Here is a 21,078-nt window from a genome sequence, read left to right as displayed (position 1 = left end):
GGCCTCCTCAGCCTTCCCAGAAATGGCCAGGGTCTGCCCAGGGTCAGCTCGGAGTGACGCCAGGCAGGACTCTGGGGCAGCGTCTCCCCTCAGGGCACCTGTCCCAGGGCAAGGACCCTGCTCCGCTTCGGCACCTCCTGGGTCTGAGCTCGGAGCGTTCAGCCCCCTGGTCACCCCAGGAGCTCCCCGCAGCGAGTCTCCCTGGGCAGGACCCCTGGGGGAGCCTCACCCCCAAAGGGCCCTGCCCCCCACACCGCAGCCAGCCGTGACTCCCCGCCCGCGTGTGACACAGATGGGTTATTATCGTCGGGAACCCAGCGTAGAACAGAGCTTGGTAGCACGGAGATCAGGGACCTTCGGGGGGGGGGGCCCTCGACCCGAGTCCCCAACCAGGAGACTGACTCGCTTCCAGCTGCCCGGCCTCCATCACACCCGTTGCCCTCCTCCGTCCTTTGTCCTTTTCCGGGTCCAGCCGGTCACTTGGGCTGCACCAACACCCCCCCCCCCCGCTCCTTGCAGAGGAGGGGGCCCGGCCAGTAGCTGCCAGGCTATGAGTGTCGGCCGGTCACACAAGGCACAAAACGAGATTAAACTAGCCATAGGGACATAGAGGGTAACAAGAAAACATTCTACAGATACATGAGAAGCAAGAGGAAGACCAAGCACAGGGTAGGCCAGTTACTCAGTGAGGAGGGAAAGAGAATAACAGAAAACACAGCAAGGGCTGAAGTGCTAAATGCCTGTTTGGTTTCACTTTTCACCTCATCCACTCAATGTGCAGCGGCAGTCAAAAAAGCGAACAGACTGTTGGGAATTATAAAGAAAGGGATAGATAATAAGACAGAAAATATCATATCGCCTCTATATAAATCAATGGCACGCCCACATCTTGAATACCGCGTGAGGGTGTGGTCGCCACATCTCAAAAAGGCAACAAAAATGATTAGGGGTATGGAATGGCTTCAGTATGTGGAGAGATTAATAAGACTGGGACTTTTCAGCTTGGAAAAGAGGCGACTAAGGTGGGATATGATAGAGGTCTATAAAATCATGAGTGGTATAGAAAAAGTAAACAAGGAAGTGTTATTTACTCCTCCTCGTAACTCAAGAACTAGGGGTCACCAAATGAAATTAATGGGTAGCAGGTTTAAAACAAACAAAAGGAAGTATTTATTCACACAATGCACAGTCAACCTGTGGAACTCCTTGCCAGAGGATGTTGCGAAGACTATAACAGAGTTCAAAAAAGAACTAGATAAGTTCATGAAGGATAGGTCCATCAATGGCTATTGAGCAGGATGGACAGGAATGGTGTCCCTAGCCTCTGTTTGCCGTAAGCTGGGAATGGCCGACGGGATGGATCACTTGATGATTACCTGTTCTGTTCATTCCCTCTGGGGCACCTGGCACTGGCCACTGTCGGAAGACAGGACACTGGGCTGGATGGACCTTTGGTCTGACCCAGTGTGGCCGTTCTTATGGTCAAACGTTAGCAGCGATCAGATGACAAACATAGCCAGCCTCAGTGTGAATGGGGCAGGAGCTGAGGCTAGCTCTGAGGGTAGGCAAAGAGCAAGGTAAGACTGTAGACAGGTTAGATGTCTTCCAGTCGGCAGGGCCCGATGAAACCCACCCTAGAACACTCCAGGAGCTGGCTCAAGAGATCTCTGAGCCATTGGCCGGTAGCTTGGAGAACTTCTGGAGGACCAGAAACTGGAAATGGTCAAATATAGGTGTCAGGGATCCACAGGCTGGTGCTCTGTCCCAGGTCCGGGACAGCCCCTGGCAGGCCCCTGCAGGGCGTCGGCCCCCTCCGGTTCACACTTGCTGGGGTCAGCCCCTCGGCTCCCCCCCAGGGACCGACCCTCAGAGCCCCCAGCCCCCGCGTCACGCCGGGAGCCCCCTCAGCGAGTCCCCCTGGTGGGAGCCCGACGGGAGACTTGTCCCCAAAGGGAGCCAGGCACCCCCCTGCCTGACTCTGCCGTGACTCTGCCAGCGGGAACAGCAAGGGGGTGCCTGGGGGTTTGGACCCAGCGCAGAGTCCTGGGTTAGCGCCGGGTCGGATCAGAGCCCCCCTCTCCTTGTGCCACCCATCCTTAACACCCCCCGGCCCCCCTCCGCCCTTTGCTCTCCAGCTGCTCGCACCGGCTGGCTGCCTGCGGAGGGGGGCCCATCCCTGAGCATCAGTTGCTAGGTGCCGAATGTCCGGGCAGTGTCTTCTGGGCCTCTCCGTGGCCCGGGCCCCAGCCAGCCAGGCCCAGTCCATCACATCAGGACCTATCTATAAAACGGGGACTAACCCAGGGAATTACAGACCAATCAGCTTAACCTCAGTACCTGGAGAGGTAATGGAGCAATCAATCGGTTTGTAAGCATCTAGAAGATAATGAGGTGATAAGTAACAGCGTGGTGTAACTATGCGGTTCTGGCGGGACCCAACTGAGAGTGCCAATGCAGGACAAATCGCTTAAAACAGGGCAGTTACAGCCCAAGGCTGGGGTTTTTCCACCTCTAAGGCAAACCAAACCAGCCAGAGAAAGAGGACTTTGGTCTCACCCCACTGGCTAACCACAAGTCACACAAGCAATTCCCTTAGACACTCCAGTTTCCCAGTATTACCACCAGTGCCACTCGTTATGGGGACAAATGGTTGTGAAAACCAATACCCCATTAAAAGAAAAAAGGTTCTCCCGATCCCAAAGGACCAAGCCCCAGACCCAGGTCAATATACAAATCAGAGCTTACCCACAAATCACGCTGTTGCCAATCCTTTAGAGTCTAAAATCTAAAGGTTTATTCATAAAAGGAAAAAGGTAGAGACGAGAGTTAGAATTGGTTAAATGGAATCAATTACATCCAGTAATGGCAAAGTTCTTGGTTCAGGCTTGTAGCAGCAATAGAATAAACTGCAGGTTCAAATCAAGTCTCTGGAACATCCCCAGCTGGGATGGGTCCTCAGTCCTTTGTTCAGAGCTTCAGCTTGTAGCAAAGTTCCTCCAGAGGTAAGAAGCAGGATTGAAGACAAGATGGAGATGAGGCATCAGCTTTTTATAGTCCTTTCCAGGTGTAAGAACACCTCTTTTGTCCTTACTGTGGAAAATTACAGCAAAATGGAGTCTGGAGTCACATGGGCCAGTCCCTGCATACTTTGCTGAGTCACAAGGCGTATCTGCCTTCTCTCCATGGGTCAATTGTAGCTGATGGTCCTTAATGGGCCATCAAGCAGGCTAGGCAGAGCTAACACCAACTTGTCTGGGATGTCACCCAGACGCATAGCATAAGTTTGAAATACAGACAGTTTAGAGCCAATATTCATAACTTCAACTACAAAATTGATACACACATATAGACAGCATAATTATACCCAGTAAACCATAACCTTGTCTTAGACACCTCATTTGACCCCCCTTTATACAAGATTTGGTGCCACTACAGGACTTTGGTTGCAACCATGTTCTATATGGTCCCAGATTATATCAATAACGTCACAAGCGTGGATTTGTCAAGAACAAATCGTGTTCTTCTCTGCCAGGGTAAGAAGCCTTGTGGCTGGGGGGAAGTGGGAGATGTGCCTAGACAAACCTCCTGTGAGGTGAGTGCGCAACTTCTCGGAAGCCGTACTTCGAGCTGCAAGGACGTATCCAGATTGTACCCTGGGGAATGTGACCGCACATCGAGTGGGGTCCCGCAGAAGTCTGTCCTGGCTCTGGTGCCGTTCGATTCTTCGTCCGTGATTTGGATACCGGCATAGGGAGCGCACTGACAACGTTTGTGAACAGACTGGAGAAATGGTCTGAAGTAAATAGGATGAAATTCAATAAGGACAAATGCAAAGTACTCCCCTTAGGAAGGAACAATTAGATGCACACATACAGAATGGGAAATGACTGCCTAGGAAGGAGTACTGCGGAAAGGGATCTGGGGGTCATAGTGGATCACAAGCTAAACAGTGTAACACTGCTGCAAAAAAAGCAAACATCATTCTGGGATGTATTAGCAGGAGTGTTGTAAGCAAGACACGAGCAGTCATTCTTCCACTCTACTCCACGCTGATTAGGCCCCAACTGGAGTATTGTGTCCAGTTCTGGGCGCCACATTTCAGGAAGGATGTGGACAAATTGGAGAAAGTCCAGAGAAGAGCAACAAAAATGATGAAAGGTCTAGAAAGCATGACCTATGAGGGAAGATTGAAAGGACTGGATTTGGTTAGTCTGGAGAAGAGAAGAGAAGACTGAGAGGGGACACGATAACAGTTTTCAAGTACATAAAAGGTTGTTACAAGGAGGAGGGAGAAGAATTGTTTTCTTAACCTCTGAGGATAGGACAAGAAGCAATGGGCTTAAATTGCAGCAAGGGTGGTTTAGGTTGGACATCAGGAAAAACTTCCTGTCAGGGTGGCTAAGCACTGGAATAAATTGCCCAGGGAGGTTAGACAAACACCTGTCCAGGATGGTCCTGCCATGAGTGCAGGGGACTGGGCTAGATGACCTCTGGAGTCCCTCCGGTCCTACCCTGCTGTGATTCTGGGCCCGCTCCCCATACCCCTCCTGCCTGGCTGCCCCGGCTGAAGCCTCTCACCCTGTGCTCTGCCTGTAGGAAGCCGAGGCCGGGAGAAGGGGGAATTCACCAACCTGCAGGGCATCTCCACCTCCAGCTCTGGTCGCATCGTGGTGGCCGACAGCAATAACCAGTGTGTGCAGGTAGGGACTCGTCGGCTCCAGCCCCCTCCCCTACCCCCCCCAGCTTCCCCCCACTGACCGCCCTGCTCTGCCCCCACCAGGTCTTCTCCAACGAGGGCCAGTTCCGGCTGCGCTTCGGCGTGCGGGGCCGCTCCCCTGGGCAGCTGCAGCGCCCCACTGGCGTCACGGTCGACATGAACGGGGACATCATCATCGCCGACTACGACAACCGCTGGGTCAGCATCTTCTCCCCCGAGGGCAAGTTCAAGGTGAGAGGGCAGGGCAGAGAGTGACCAGGGGGCCAGTTAGTGCCCAGAGGGGATGGGATCGAGGGAGGGAAAGACCTGCCTGGGGCAGAGATGGTGGGTTTGGGTGTCTCCCTCCCCCTGGAATGAAGGGGAGACCCTGACAGGGAGCATCTGTATACTGGGGCAAAGGACACATTTCGAAACCCACTTCACAACTGGCCTGTGGAACTCTCTGCCACTAGGTTCCCCAAGCCAGGAGCTGAGCAGGATGACAAATCTGAGGACCTGTCCCAGACTGAGGTGTCATTAGAGGAGGTTTGGGAACAGATTGATAAATTAAACAGTAATAAGTCACCAGGACCAGATGGGATTCACCCAAGAGTTCTGAAGGAACTCAAATGTGAAATTACAGAACTGCTAACTGTTGTCTGTAACCTATTGCTTAAATCAGCTTCTGTACCAAGTGTGACTGGAGGATAGCTAATGTGATGCCAATTTTTAAAAAGGGCACCAGAGGTGACCCCGGCAATTACAGGCCAGTAAGCCTCACTTCAGTACTGGGCAAACTGGTTGAAACTAAAGTAAAGAACAAAATTGTCCGACACGGATTGGTAACAGGTTAAAAGACAGGAAACAAAGGGTAGGAATAAACGGTCAGTTTTCAGACTGGAGAGAGGTAAATAGTGGTGTCCCCAGGGGTCGGTTCTGGGCCCCGTCCTATTCCACAGATTCATCTGGAGAAAGGGGTAAACAGCGAGGTGGCAAAAGGGCTATGAAGAGATCCCACAAAATTGGGTGACGGGGCAACAAACTGGCAGGTGAAATTCATTGTTGATAAATGCAAAGTAATGCACATGGCAACCAGAATCCCAACTAATCAATACAAAAACTAAATCCATGTGTTAGTCTCGAAGGTGCCACAAGGACTCCTCATTGTTTTTACACAAACTCATTTCCCCCTTGCTAAATACTCACCCCTTCTCGTCAACTGCTCGAAAGGGGCCACCTTGTTTACATTGGCCTCGTTAACCCCACAAAACTGATTTCCCCCCTTCTCGTCCACTGCTGAGAACAGCCCACGTCCACCTTCATTGAAGTAACTCGTTAGCACCGACCCCCACTTGGTAAGGCAACTCCCAGCTTTTCATCTACTGTGTGTATAGACCTGCTACTGTATGTTCCACTCCCTGCATCTGATGAAGTGGGTTCTAGCCCATGAAAGCTTAGGCCCAAATACATTTGTTAGTCTCTAAAGTGCCACAAGGACTCCTCGTTGTTTTTATAATCCCAACTATACCTATAAAATGATGGGGTCTGAGTTATCTCTTTCTTGAGTGGAAACAGCTCTTGGAGTCATTGTGGACAGTTCTCTGAAAACATTCACTCAATGTGTAGTGGCAGTCAAAAAATCCAACAGAATGTTGGGAATCATTAAGAAAGGGATAGATAATAAGACAGAAAATATCATATTGCCGCTATATAAATCCATGGTACGCCCACATCTTGAATACTGTGTGCATTGGAATTGGAAAAGATACAGAGAAGGGCAACAAAAATGATGAGGGGTATGGAACGGCTTCCGTATGAGGAGAGATTAATAAGACTGGGACTTTTCAGTTTGGAAAAGAGACAACTAAGGGGGGATACAATAGAGGTCTATAAAATCATGACCGATGTGGAGAAAGTCAATAAGGAAGTGTTATTTACTCCTTCTTATAACACAAGAACTAGGGATCACCAAATGAAATTACTAGGCAGCAGGTTTAAAACAAACAAAAGGAAGTATTTTTTCACACGATGCACAGTCAACCTGTGGAACTCCTTGCCAGAGGATGTTGTGAAGGCCAAGACCATAATAGGGTTCAAAAAAGAACTAGGTAAGTTCATGGAGGATAGGTCCATCAATGGCTATTAGCCAGGATGCGCGGGGATGGTGCCTCTGTTGGCCAGAAGCTGGGAATGGGTGACGGGATGGATCACTTGATGATTCCCTGTTCTGTTCATCCCCTTGGGGGCACCTGGCACTGGCCACTGTCGGCAGACAGGAGACTGGGCTAGATGGATCTTTGCTCTGACCCAGTAGGGCTGTTCTTGTGCCCCGTAACGAGCCTGCAGAGCAACGCCCGAGGGGTTGAATAGCGGGGTCTAGCCCCCAGCCTGGGGGCCCTTCCGCAGGGACAGGTTACTGGGGACATGCCAGCCCTGGGGGCTGGAGGCTGTTCCCGTTCCAGACGCGGGGCTGGGTGGAGGGAGGCAGGGCTCGTGCAGGTTCCAGCCCCCAGGCCACGTGATCCAATGTCCTGCTCCCTGCCGCTGCAGACGAAGATCGGGGCTGGGCGGCTGATGGGCCCCAAGGGCGTGGCCGTGGACCGCAATGGCCACATCATCGTGGTGGACAACAAGGCCTGCTGCGTCTTCATCTTCCAGTCCAACGGGAAGCTGGTGACCAAGTTTGGCGGCCGCGGGACGGCGGAGCGGCAGTTTGCAGGTACCCTCGATGGTAATACCGTGACCAGCAGGTCCTTACTACTGCATGCCTTTGGCTTGCTGCTGGGCCAGTCTGGTGAGTTCGGGAACCTTCACTCCGCTGGGCTGCAGAGCGCTTGGACAGGCAGCACACCCTCGTGGCCTGAGTGCGAGATTGGGGGCCAGGACTCCTGGGTTCTCTCCTGTCTGGGAGGGGAGTGGGGGTTGGTGGGTTAGAGCAGGGGGCTGGGAGCCAGGACTCCTGGGTTCTCTCCTGTCTGGGAGGGGAGCGGGGGCTGGTGGGTTAGAGCAGGGGGCTGGGAGCCAGGACTCCTGGGTTCTCTCCTGTCTGGGAGGGGAGCGGGGACTGGTGGGTTAGAGCAGGGGGCTGGGAGCCAGGACTCCTGGGTTCTCTCCTGTCTGGGAGGGGAGCGGGGGCTGGTGGGTTAGAGCAGGGGGCTGGGAGCCAGGACTCCTGGGTTCTCTCCTGTCTGGGAGGGGAGCGGGGGCTGGTGGGTTAGAGCAGGGGGCTGGGAGCCAGGACTCCTGGGTTCTCTCCTGTCTGGGAGGGGAGCGGGGGCTGGTGGGTTAGAGCAGGGGGCTGGGAGCCAGGACTCCTGGATTCTCTCCTGTCTGGGAGGGGAGCGGGGGCTGGTGGGTTAGAGCAGGGGGCTGGGAGCCAGGACTCCTGGGTTCTCTACTGTCTGGGAGGGGAGCGGGGGCTGGTGGGTTAGAGCAGGGGGCTGGGAGCCAGGACTCCTGGGTTCTCTCCTGTCTGGGAGGGGAGCGGGGGCTGGTGGGTTAGAGCAGGGGGCTGGGAGCCAGGACTCCTGGGTTCTCTCCTGTCTGGGAGGGGAGTGGGGGTTGGTGGGTTAGAGCAGGGGGCTGGGAGCCAGGACTCCTGGGTTCTCTCCTGTCTGGGAGGGGAGCGGGGGCTGGTGGGTTAGAGCAGGGGGCTGGGAGCCAGGACTCCTGGGTTCTCTACTGTCTGGGAGGGGAGTGGAGGCTGGTGGGTTAGAGCAGGGGGGCTGGGAGCCAGGACTCCTGGGTTCTCTCCTGTCTGGGAGGGGAGTGGGGGCTGGTGGGTTAGAGCAGGGGGCTGGGAGCCAGGACTCCTGGGTTCTCTCCTGTCTGGGAGGGGAGTGGGGGCTGGTGGGTTAGAGCAGGGGGCTGGGAGCCAGGACTCCTGGGTTCTCTACTGTCTGGGAGGGGAGTGGAGGCTGGTGGGTTAGAGCAGGGGGGCTGGGAGCCAGGACTCCTGGGTTCTATCTGAGCTGGGAGGGGAGTGGGGTCTGGTGGGTTAGAGCAGGGGGGCTGGGAGCCAGGACTCCTGGGTTCTATCTGAGCTGGGAGGGGAGTGGGGTCTGGTGGGTTGGGTTGGGTTAGGGTGGGGGGGCAGGTTCTAGCCTGGCTGGGGGGGTAGTGGGGTCTAGTGGTTACAGCAGGAGGGGACCTGAAGCCAGGATTCCTGGGTTCTGTCCCAGCTGGGAGGGGAGTGGGGTCTGGTGGGGTCTGGTGGGTTAGACCGGGGGGGCTGGGAGCCCGGACTACTGGGTTCTCTCCCTGGCTCTGGGAGGGGTGTGGTGTCTGGTGGTTAGAGCGGGCGGGGGGGGGGGGGGGGGGGCTAGGAGCCAGGACTCCTGGATTCTCTCCCAGCTGGGAGGGGAGTGAGGTCTGGTGGTTAGAGCAGGAGGGGGCTGGGAGCCCAGATTCCTGGGTTCTTTTCTCTCTTTTCTCAGCACTTCTCCTCTGAATGGCCGTGATGCCCTTCCCAGCTGGTGTTTCCTGCTGAGGTCTCTCCCTCTCTAATGGGTCTGGCAGCTGCTGTGGTCACTAACTGCCCCTCCCCACACGCCCACCCCAGGGCCCAGGCTCACCAGCTGCTCTGACAGCATTCACCGCGCATTAACCTCCGCTGCCCCAGCGTGTGGCCCTCCCTGCCCCATCCCCAGGAGAGCTGGCAGACCTGCCCCGCCACGAGGCAGGCGCTCATTCCCCCTGCCCCACGAGCGGAGCCCACTCCAGCCCCATGCGCTGAGGCAGGTTCAGGGGTTTCCTTCTCTCCTCCCAGGGCCCCACTTCGTTGCTGTTAACAACAAGAACGAGATCGTGGTGACCGACTTCCACAACCACTCAGTGAAGGTGAGTCGGGCCCTGGCTCTGCCCGTGCCCCAGGAACTAGCCACAGGATGGGCCCTGGGAGGGACCCTTCAGCGGGCCAGACCCCGGGGTCCCGCTTTCCCTCCCCACACGGCGCCTCAGCGCCTCAGAGACTGACCCCCTGCGCTCTGGCCGCCTGCGTCCCGGCTGAGCTCTGTCCAGCGCATCCAGCCGTGACGGGTCCTGGGGGGCCGTATCCGGCCGCCGCCCCCCGCCCAGCCGGGAGCCACAGCGCTCCCCCCCACCCCCCCCGCCCAGCCGGGAGCCCCGCAGCTCAGGGCAGTGCTGGGTTCGTCAGTCCCCGGCCTCAGCGTGGGGTGTCCTTGGGGAGCCCAGAGCAGAGCGGTTACGAGGTCGCCACCGAGCCTGTGGAGTGTGGAGTTGGCATCTCCCGCGCTGCCCATTCCCCGGCGCCAGCCCGGCCCCCCTCGGCCTGCCCGAGTCCCGGGCTCCGGGGGCTCCCCAGCCCTTGGCGGCCCTCCATCGAGCCAGCGCCCCCTCCAGGTTCCAGCTCTGCCCCAGCGCGGCTCGTAGCCCTCCTCCCAGCCGGGCGGGTCCCTGCCAGCCCAGCGCTGGGTCGGGGGCTGGCGGGGTGACGAACCCCTCCCCACCCAGGTGTACAGCGCCGACGGCGAGTTCCTCTTCAAGTTCGGCTCCCACGGGGAGGGGAACGGGCAGTTCAACGCCCCCACCGGTGTGGCCGTGGACTCCAACGGCAACATTATCGTGGCCGACTGGGGCAACAGCCGGATCCAGGTAAGCAGCGAGGGCCGGGACCTACCGGGGGGCCCTGGGAGCCTGCCGGGCTGGTGGTTCCTCCCCTCCCCCCACACATTGGCATTCCTGTCTCCGGCATTAGAGAAATGGGACTCTAAGCTCCTGGCCCCATTGTGTCTGGTGGCAGTACATTCCGCAGGCTTGTCACACACAGAGCGGGAGGGGATTTCCCTGGTCCATGAGACCATCCCCAGGGCTGGCACTGGTGGGTAGCGATCCGGGCCGTGGCTCAGACCCCCCGCGGGCCTGGCACTGTGATGGGCGGGGCAGGGGCCCAGGTTGTTCCAGGGGGTGGGGAGACTCTGTTGGGGGGCGGTGCCACGGCTCTGCAGTAAATAACAGCCACACTGGGTCAGACCAAAGGTCCATATAGCCCAGTATCCTGTCTTCCGACAGTGGCCAGTGTCAGGTGCCCCAGAGGGAATGAACAGAACAGGGAAACATCAAGTGATCCACCCCCTGTCGCCCATTCCCAGCTTCTGGCCAACAGAGGCTAGAGACACCATTCCTGCCCATCCTGGCTAATAGCCATTGATGGACCTATCCTCCATGAATTTATCTAGTTCTTTTTTTAACCCTGTTATAGTCTTGGCCTTCACCACATCCTTTGGCAGGGAGTTCCACAGGTTGATTGTGTGTTGTGTGAAAAAATACTTCCTTTTGTACGTGTTACACCTGCTGCCTATTAATTTCATTTGGTGACCCCTACTTCTTGCCTTATGAGAAGGAGTAAATAACATGTCCGTATTGACTTTCTCCACACCGGTCGTGATTTTATAGACCTCTATCATATCCCCCCTTAGTCAACTATCCAGATATATGTTGGGAAAATAACACAGCGGGGCACAGACTATCCAACAAATTCTTGGACTGCATTGCAGACAACTTTTTATTTCAGAAGGTTGAAAAAGCTACTGGGGGGAAGCTGTTCTAGACTTGATTTTAACAAATAGGGAGGAACTCGTTGAGAATTTGAAAGTAGAAGGCAGCTTGGGTGAAAGTGATCATGAAATCATAGAGTTTGCAATTCTAAGGAAGGGTAGAAGGGAGAACAGCAAAATAGAGACAATGGATTTCAGGAAGGCGGATTTTGGTAAGCTCAGAGAGCTGATAGGTAAGGTCCCATGGGAATCAAGACTGAGGGGAAAAACAACTGAGGAGAGTTGGCAGTTTTTCAAAGGGACACTATTAAGGGCCCAAAAGCAAGCTATTCCGCTGGTTAGGAAAGATAGAAAATGTGGCAAAAGACCACCTTGGCTTAACCACGAGATCTTGCATGATCTAAAAAATAAAAAGGAGTCATATAAAAAATGGAAACTAGGACAGATTACAAAGGATGAATATAGGCAAACAACACAGGAATGCAGGGGCAAGATTAGAAAGGCAAAGGCACAAAATGAGCTCAAACTAGCTACAGGAATAAAGGGAAACAAGAAGACTTTTTATCAATACATTAGACGCAAGAGGAAGACCAAAGACAGGGTAGGCCCACTGCTTAGTGAAGAGGGAGAACCAGTAACAGGAAACTTGGAAATGGCAGAGATGCTTAATGACTTCTTTGTTTCGGTCTTCACCGAGAAGTCTGAAGGAATGCCTAACATAGTGAATGCTAATGGGAAGGGGGTAGGTTTAGCAGATAAAATAAAAAAAGAACAAGTTAAAAATCACTTAGGAAAGTTAGATGCCTGCAAGTCACCAGGGCCTGATGAAATGCATCCTAGAATACTCAAGGAGCTAATAGAGGAGGTATCTGAGCCTCTAGCTATTATCTTTGGAAAATCATGGGAGACGGGAGAGATTCCAGAAGACTGGAAAAGGGCAAATATAGTGCCCATCTATAAAAAGGGAAATAAAAACAACCCAGGAAACTACAGACCAGTTAGTTTAACTTCTGTGCCAGGGAAGATAATGGAGCAAGTAATTAAGGAAATCATCTGCAAACACTTGGAAGGTGGTAAGGTGATAGGGAACAGCCAGCATGGATTTGTAAAGAACAAATCATGTCAAACCAATCTGATAGCTTTCTTCGATAGGATAACGAGTCTTGTGGATAAGGGAGAAGCGGTGGATGTGGTATACCTAGACTTTAGTAAGGCATTTGATACGGTCTCGCATGATATTCTTATCGATAAACTAGGCAAATACAATTTAGATGGGGCTACTATAAGGTGGGTGCATAACTGGCTGGATAACCGTACTCAGAGAGTTGTTGTTAATGGTTCCCAATCCTGCTGGAAAGGCATAACGAGTGGGGTTCCGCAGGGGTCTGTTTTGGGACCGGCTCTGTTCAATATCTTCATTAACGACTTAGATATTGGCATAGAAAGTACGCTTATTAAGTTTGCGGATGATACCAAACTGGGAGGGATTGCAACTGCTTTGAAGGACAGGGTCATAATTCAAAATGATCTGGACAAATTGGAGAAATGGTTTGAGTTAAACAGGATGAAGTTTAACAAAGACAAATGCAAAGTGCTCCACTTAGGAAGAAAAAATCAGTTTCACACATACAGAATGGGAAGAGACTGTCTAGGAAGGAGTACGGCAGAAAGGGATCTAGGGGTTATAGTGGACCACAAGCTAAATATGAGTCAACAGTGTGATGCTGTTGCAAAAAAAGCAAACATGATTCTGGGATGTATTAACAGGTGTGTTGTGAGCAAGACACGAGAAGTCATTCTTCCGCTCTACTCTGCTCTGGTTAGGCCTCAGCTGGAGTATTGTGTCCAGTTCTGGGCACCGCATTTCAAGAAAGATGTGGAGAAATTGGAAAGGGTCCAGAGAAGAGCAACAAGAATGATTAAAGGTCTTGAGAACATGACCTATGAAGGAAGGCTGAAGGAATTGGGTTTGTTTAGTTTGGAAAAGAGAAGACTGAGAGGGGACATGATAGCAGTTTTCAGGTATCTAAAAGGGTGTCATAAGGAGGAGGGAGAAAACTTGTTCACCTTAGCCTCTGAGGATAGAACAAGAAGCAATGGGCTTAAACTGCAGCAAGGGAGGTCTAGGTTGGACATTAGGAAAAAGTTCCTAACTGTCAGGGTGGTTAAACACTGGACTAAATTGCCTAGGGAGGTTGTGGAATCTCCATCTCTGGAGATATTTAAGAGTAGGTTAGATAAATGTCTATCAGGGATGGTCTAGACAGTATTTGGTCCTGCCATGCGGGCAGGGGACTGGACTCGATGACCTCTCGAGGTCCCTTCCAGTCCTAGAATCTATGAATCTACGAATCTCTTTTCCAAGCTGAAAAGTTCCAGTCTTATTAATCTCTCCTCATACAGCAGCCGTTCCAGACCCCTAATAATTTTTGTTGCCTTTTTCGGAACGTTTTCCAATTCCAATATATCTTTTTTGAGATGGGGCGACCACATCTGCACACAGTATTCAAGATGTGGGTGTGCCATGGATTTATATAGAGGCAATATATTTTCTGTCTTATCTATCCCTTTCCTAATGATTCCCAACATTCTGTTCGCTTTTTTGACTGCCGCTGCACATTGAGTGGATGATTTCAGAGAACTATCCACAGTGACTCCAAGATCTCTTTCTTGAGTGGTAACAGCTAATTTAGACCCCATCATTGTATATGGGATTATGTTTTCCAATGTGCATTACTTTGGATTTATCAACATTGAATTTCATCTGCCATTTTGTTGCCCAGTCACCCAGTTTTGTGAGATCCTTTTGTAGCTCTTCGCAATCTGTCTGGAACTATCTTGAGTAGTTTTGTATCATCTTCAAATTTTGCCACATCACTGTTTACTAGGGCTGTCAAGCGATTAAAAACACTAATTGCGAGTAATCACACTGTTAAACAATAATAGAATTCAATTTATTTAAATATTTATGGATGTTTTCTACATTTTTATACAGTGCTCACTTTATATTTATTTTTGATTACAAATATTTGCAGTGTAAAAAAACAAGAAATAGTATTTTTTCAGTTCCCCCATTACAAGTACTGTAGTGCAATTTCTTTATCCTGAAAGTTGAACTTACAAATGTAGAATTATGTACAAAAATAACTGCATTCAAAAACAAAACAATGTAAAACTTTAGAGTCTACAAGTCCACTCAGTCCTACTTCTTGGTCAGCCAATCGCTCAGACAAACAAGGTTGGTTACAATTTGCAGGAGATAATGCTGCCCGCTTCTTGTTTACAATGTCACTGAAAGTGAGAACAGGCGTTCGCGTGGCACTGTTGTAGCTGGCATTGCAAGATATTTACGTGCCAGATGCGCTAAAGATTCTTATATCCCTTCATGCTTCAACCACCATTCCAGGGGACATGTTTCCGTGCTGATGTCTGGTTCTGCTCGATAACAATCGAAAGCAGTGCGGACCGACACATGTTCATTTTCATCATCTGAGTCAGATGCCACCAGCAGAAGGTTGATTTTCTTTTTTGGTGGTTCGGGTTCTGTAGTTTCCTCATTGGAGTGTTGCTCTTTTAAGACTTTTGAAAGCATGCTACACACCCCGTCACAATCCGATTTCGGACGGCACTTCAGATTCTTAAACCTTGGGTAGACTGCTGTAGCTATCTTTTTAGAAATCTCACGTTGGTACCTTCTTTGCATTTTGTCAAATCTGCAGTGACAGTGTTCTTAAAACGAACAGACCAGTCAGCCTCACTTCAGTCCCTTGAAAAATCATGGAGCAGGTCCTCAAGGAAACCATTTTGAAGCACTTGGAGGAGAGGAAAGTGATCAGGAACAGTCAACATGGATTCACCAAGGGCAAGTCATGCCTGACCAACCTGATTGCCTTCTATGAGGAGATAACTGGCTCTGTGGATATGGGGATAGCAGTGGACATGATATATCTTGACTTTAGCATAGCTTTTGATACATTCTCCCACAGTATTCTTGCCAGCAAGTTAAAAAAGTATGGATTGGAAGAATGGACTATAAGGTGGATAGAAAGCTGGCTAGATTGTTGGGCTCAACAGGCAGTGATCAATGGCTTGATGTGTAGCTGGCAGTCGGTATCAAGCGGAGTGCCCCAAGGGTCAGTCCTGGGGCCGTTTTTGTTCAATATCTTTATCAATGATATGGATGATGGGATGAATTGCACCCTCAGGAAGTTCGCAAATGACACTGAGCTGGGGGGAGAGGTTGATACGCTGGGTTGGGATAGGGTCCAGAGTGACCTAGACAAATTGGAGGATTGAGCCAAAAGAAATCCTATGAGGTTCAACAAGGACAAGTGCAGGGTCCTGCACTTAGGAAGGAAGAATCCCATGCACTGCTATAGGCTGGGGACTGACTGGCTAAGCAGCAGTTCTGCAGAAAAGGACCTGGGGATAACAGTGGATGAGAAGCTGGATATGAGTCAGCAGTGTGCCCTTGTTGCCAAGAAGGCTAACGGCATTTTGGGCTGCATTAGTAGGAGCATTGCCAGCAGATCGAGGGAAGTGATTATTCCCCTCTATTCAACATTGGTGAGGCCACATCTGGAGTACTGTGTCCAGTTTTGGGCCCCACACTACAAGGAGGATGTGGAAAAATTGGAGAGAGTCCAGCGGAGGGCAACAAAAATGATTAGGGGTCTGGAGCACATGACTTATGAGGAGAGGCTGAGGGAACTGGGATTGTTTAGTCTCCAGAAGAGAAGAGTGAGGGGGAATTCGATAGCAGCTTTCAACTACCTGAGGGGGGGTTCCAAAGAGGATGGAGCTCGGCTGTTCTCAGTGGTGGCAGATGACAGAACAAAGAGCAATGGTCTCAAGTTGCGGTGGGGGAGGTCTAGGTTGGATATTAGGAAACACTATTTCACTAGGAGGGTGGTGAAGCACTGGAATGGGTTACCTAGGGAGGTGGTGGAGTCTCCTTCCTTAGAGGTTTTTAAGGTCAGGCTTGACAAAGCCCTGGCTGGGATGATTTAGTTGGGGATTGGTCCTGCTTTGAGCAGGGGGTGGGACTAGATGACCTCCTGAGATCCCTTCCAACCCTGATATTCTATGATTCTATGTACTGGGTCATTATCTGAGACTGCTATAACATGAAATATAGAATCATAGAATATCAGGGTTGGAAGGGACCTCAGGAGGTCATCTAGTCCAACCCCCTGCTCAAAGCAGGACCAATTCCCAACTAAATCATCCCAGCAGAATCCGGGTAAAACAGAGCAGGAGACGTACAGTTCTCCCCCAAGGAGTTCAGTCACAAATTTAATTAATGGATTTTTTTTTTAATGAGCACCATCAGCGTGGAAGCATGTTCTCTGGAGTGGTGGCCGAAGTATACAGGGGCATACAAATGTTTAATATATCTAGCACGTAAATACCTTGCAATGCCGGCTACAAAAGTCCCATGCGAACGCCTGTTCTCACTTTCAGGTGACATTGTAAACAAAAAGTGGGCAGCGTTATCTCCCACAAAAGTGAACACACTTGTTTGTCTTAGCGATTGGCTCAACAAGAAGTTGGCCTAAGTGGACTTGTAGGCTCTAAAGTTTTATGTTGTTTTGTTTTTGAGTGCAGTTATGTAACAAAAAAAAAATCTACATTTGTAAATTGTACTTTCATGATAAAGAGCATAAGAACTGCCATACTGGGTCAGATCGAAGGTCCATCTAGCCCAGTATCCTGTCTACCAACAGTGGCCAATGCCAGGTGCCCCAGAGGGAATGAACAGAACAGGTAATGATCGAGTGATCCATCCCCTGTCGCCCATTGCCAGCTTCTGGCAGACAGAAGCGAGGGACACCATCCCTAAAGAGAATGCACTACAGTACTTGTATGAGGTTAATTGAAAAATATAATTTCTTTTATTGTATTCACAGTGCAAATATTTGTAATAAAAATAATATAAAGTGAGCACTGTACACTCTGTATTCTGTGTTGTAATTGAAATCAATATATTTGAAAATGTAGAAAAACATCCAAAAATATTTAATAAATTTCAATTGGTATTCTGTTGTTTAACTGTGTGCTTAAAGCTGCGATTAAGCACGATTAATTTTTTTTAGTTAATCGCGTGAGTTAACTGCGATTAATCAACAGCCCTACTGTTTACCCCTTTTTCCAGATCATTTATGAATATGTTGAATAGGACTGGTCCCAGAACAGACCCCTGGGGGACACCACTATTTACCTCTCTCCATTCTGAAAACTGACCATTTATTCCTACCCTTTGTTTCCTATCTTTTAACCAGTTACCAATCCATGAGAGAACCTTCCCTCTTATCCCATGACAGCTTACTTTGCTTAAGAGCCTTTGGTGAGGGACCTTGTCAAAGGATTTCTGAAAATCTAAGTAACTGGATCCCCCTTCTCCACATGCTTGTTGACCCCCTCAAAGAATTCTAGTAGATTGGTGAGGCATGATTTCCCTTTACTAAAACCATGTTGACTCTTCCCCAACAAATTATGTTCATCTATGTGTCTGACAGTTTTGTTCTTTACTATAGTTTCAACCAGTTTGCCTGGCACTGAAGTCAGATTTACCGGCCTGTAATTGCCAGGATCACCTCTGGAGCCCTTTTTAAAAATTGGCGTCACATTAGCTATCCTCCAGTCATCTGGTACAGAAGCTGATATAAACGATAGGTTACAGCAGGGATCGGAACCTTTGGCACGCGGTCCATCAGGGAAATCTGCTGGGGGGCCGGGCCGGTTTGTTTACCCACAGGGTCGGCCAATCACAGCTCCCACTGGCCGCGGTTTGACGCTCCTGGCCAATGGGGGCTGCGGGAAGCGGTGGCCAGCACATCCCTCGGTCCGCGCCGCTTCCCGCAGCCCCCATTGGCCTGGAGCAGCGAACCGCGGCCGGTGGGAGCTGTGATCTGTGGACGTTGCAGGTAAACAAACCGGCCTGGCCCGCCAGTGGATTTCCCTGACGGGCCACGTGCCAAAGGTTGCCGATTCCTGGGTTACAGACCACAGTTAATAGTTCCACAATTTCACATCTGAGTTCCTTCAGAACTCTTGGGTGAATCCTATCTGGTCCTGGTGACTTACTGCTGTTTAAATGCATCAGTTTGTTCCAAAATCACCTCAGTCTGAGACAGTTCCTCAGATTTGTCACAGTCCCCTCTCTCGGCAGGTCTTCGACAGCTCGGGCTCCTTCCTGTCCTACATCAACACGCTGGCTGACCCGCTGTATGGGCCGCAGGGCCTGGCGCTCACCTCGGATGGACACGTGGTGGTGGCCGACTCGGGCAATCACTGTTTCAAGGCCTATCGCTACCTGCAGTAGCCGAGGGGCCCCGGGCGGGCCCCGGCCTGCGTCTGCCCCGCTGCCTGGACTAGAGACCGAGGGGCCCTTTCCCCACCTGCGGGCTGGGGCCGAGCGCCCAGCCCACCGGAGTTGGGGGGGGGCTGCAGGAGCCCTGGTCCCCCCGGGCTGCAGTGCAAGGGACCGGCGAGGGGGGGACCCGCCCCTGTGCCTGCCGGCCCGGGCCCCAGAGCAGAGAGACCGGACAGTGGAGAGGGGCGGCCCACCAGGTTCCCCCGGCTGCGGTGAAGGTTAGGGGCTGTCTACCCTCCCCCCCCCCCCCCACCTGGGCCCTTAGGTGTTTGCTGTGGGGCTACCCCTCCCCCCAGCCATGTGGGCCAGAGGGTCATTGGGGTTGCGGAGGCTGGGGGCCTTGTTCCTTCTCCTGGGGTGCAGCATATCCTGCCCATCACCACCCCTGTACAACCCAGCAACTCCCACCTCTAAGCCCCCCAGCAACACCCGCCCCCCTCTACAACCCAGCAGCACTCGCCCCCTGTACAACCCAGCAACACCCGCCTCTGAGCCCCCCAGCAACACCCGCCCCCGTGTACAACGCAGCAGCACTCGCCCCCCTGTACATCCCAGCAACACCTGCCTCTGAGCCCCCCAGCAACACCCGCCCCCCGGTACAACCCAGCAACACCTGCCCCCCGGTACAACCCAGCAACACCTGCCACTGAGCCCCCCAGCAACACCCGCCCCCCTCTACATCCCAGCAACACCCGCCTCTCAGCCCCCCTGCAACACCCGTCTCTGAGCCCCCCAGCAACACCCACCCCCCTGTACAACCCAGCAACACCCGTCTCTGAGCCCCCCAGCAACACCCGCACCCCTGTACATCCCAGCAACACCCGCCTCTGAGCCCCCTAGCAACACCTGCTCCCCGTACAACCCAGCAACACCCGCCACTGAGCCCCCCAGCAACACCCGCCCCCCTGTACAACCCAGCAACACCCGTCTCTGAGCCCCCCAGCAACACCCGCCCCCATGTACATCCCAGCAACACCCGCCCCCATGTACATCCCAGCAACACCCGTCTCTAAGCCCCCCAGCAACACCCGCCCCCCTGTACAACCCAGCAACACCCGCCCCCTGTACATCCCAGCAACACCCGCCTCTGAGCCCCCCAGCAACACCTGCCCCCCTCAACAACCCAGCAACACCCACCTCTGAGCCCCCTAGCAACATCCGCCCCCCGTACAACCCAGCAACACCCGTCTCTGAGCCCCCCAGCAACACCCGCCCCCCTGAACAACCCAGCAGCACTTGCCCCACTGTACATCCCAGCAACACCCGCCTCTGAGCCCCCCAGCAACACCCGCCCCCCTGTGCATCCCAGCAACACCTGCCCCCCTGTGCATCCCAGCAACTCCCAGCTCTGAGCCCCCCAGCAACACCCACCCCCTGTAGAACCCAGCAACTCCCACCTCTGAGCCCCCAGCAACACCCGCCCCCCTATACAAACCAGCAACACCCGTCTCTGAGCCCCCCAGCAACACCCACCCCCCTGTACAACCCAGCAACACCCGTCTCTGAGCCCCCCAGCAACACCCGCACCCCTGTACATCCCAGCAACACCCGCCTCTGAGCCCCCTAGCAACACCTGCTCCCCGTACAACCCAGCAACACCCGCCACTGAGCCCCCCAGCAACACCCGCCCCCCTGTACAACCCAGCAACACCCGTCTCTGAGCCCCCCAGCAACACCCGCCCCCATGTACATCCCAGCAACACCCGCCCCCATGTACATCCCAGCAACACCCGTCTCTAAGCCCCCCAGCAACACCCGTCTCTGAGCCCCCCAGCAACACCCGCCCCCCTGTACAACCCAGCAACACCCGCCCCCTGTACATCCCAGCAACACCCGCCTCTGAGCCCCCCAGCAACACCTGCCCCCCTCAACAACCCAGCAACACCCACCTCTGAGCCCCCTAGCAACATCCGCCCCCCGTACAACCCAGCAACACCCGTCTCTGAGCCCCCCAGCAACACCCGTCTCTGAGCCCCCCAGCAACACCCGCCCCCCTGAACAACCCAGCAGCACTTGCCCCACTGTACATCCCAGCAACACCCGCCTCTGAGCCCCCCAGCAACACCCGCCCCCCTGTGCATCCCAGCAACACCTGCCCCCCTGTGCATCCCAGCAACTCCCAGCTCTGAGCCCCCCAGCAACACCCACCCCCTGTAGAACCCAGCAACTCCCACCTCTGAGCCCCCCAGCAACACCCGCCCCCCTATACAAACCAGCAACACCCGCCTCTGAGCTCCCCAGCAACACCCGCCCCCTATACAACCCAGCAACACCCGCTTCTCAGCCCCCCAGCAACACCCGCCCCCCGTACAACCCAGCAACACCCGCCCCCTGTACAACCCAGCAACTCCCACCTCTGAGCCCCCCAGCAACACCCGCCCCCCTGTACAACCCAGCAACACCCGCCCCCCTGTACATCCCAGCAACACCAGTCTCTGAGCCCCCCCAGCAACACCCGTCCCCCTGTACAACCCAGCAGCACTCTCCCCCCG

General features: G+C 53.2%; 1 protein-coding gene across 1 annotated transcript in view; it reads left to right on the top strand.

The window, feature by feature from the left end:
• TRIM3 (tripartite motif containing 3) overlaps positions 1–18,535 on the top strand; it is a 45,211-nt gene extending 26,676 nt beyond the window's left edge. Inside the window, 6 exon segments of the mRNA XM_065423663.1 lie at positions 4,597–4,700; positions 4,781–4,948; positions 7,247–7,415; positions 9,465–9,535; positions 10,169–10,309; positions 18,383–18,535. Of these exon segments, the coding sequence (XP_065279735.1) occupies positions 4,597–4,700; positions 4,781–4,948; positions 7,247–7,415; positions 9,465–9,535; positions 10,169–10,309; positions 18,383–18,535 (806 nt within the window).
• The last annotated feature ends 2,543 nt before the right edge of the window (positions 18,536–21,078 follow it).

The sequence above is a fragment of the Emys orbicularis genome, chromosome 1 (assembly GCF_028017835.1).
Source record: "Emys orbicularis isolate rEmyOrb1 chromosome 1, rEmyOrb1.hap1, whole genome shotgun sequence".
Classification (NCBI taxonomy): domain Eukaryota; kingdom Metazoa; phylum Chordata; order Testudines; family Emydidae; genus Emys; species Emys orbicularis.
The sequence above is the reverse complement of the archived record's forward strand: the minus strand, read 5'-3'. Positions and strand labels throughout refer to the sequence as shown.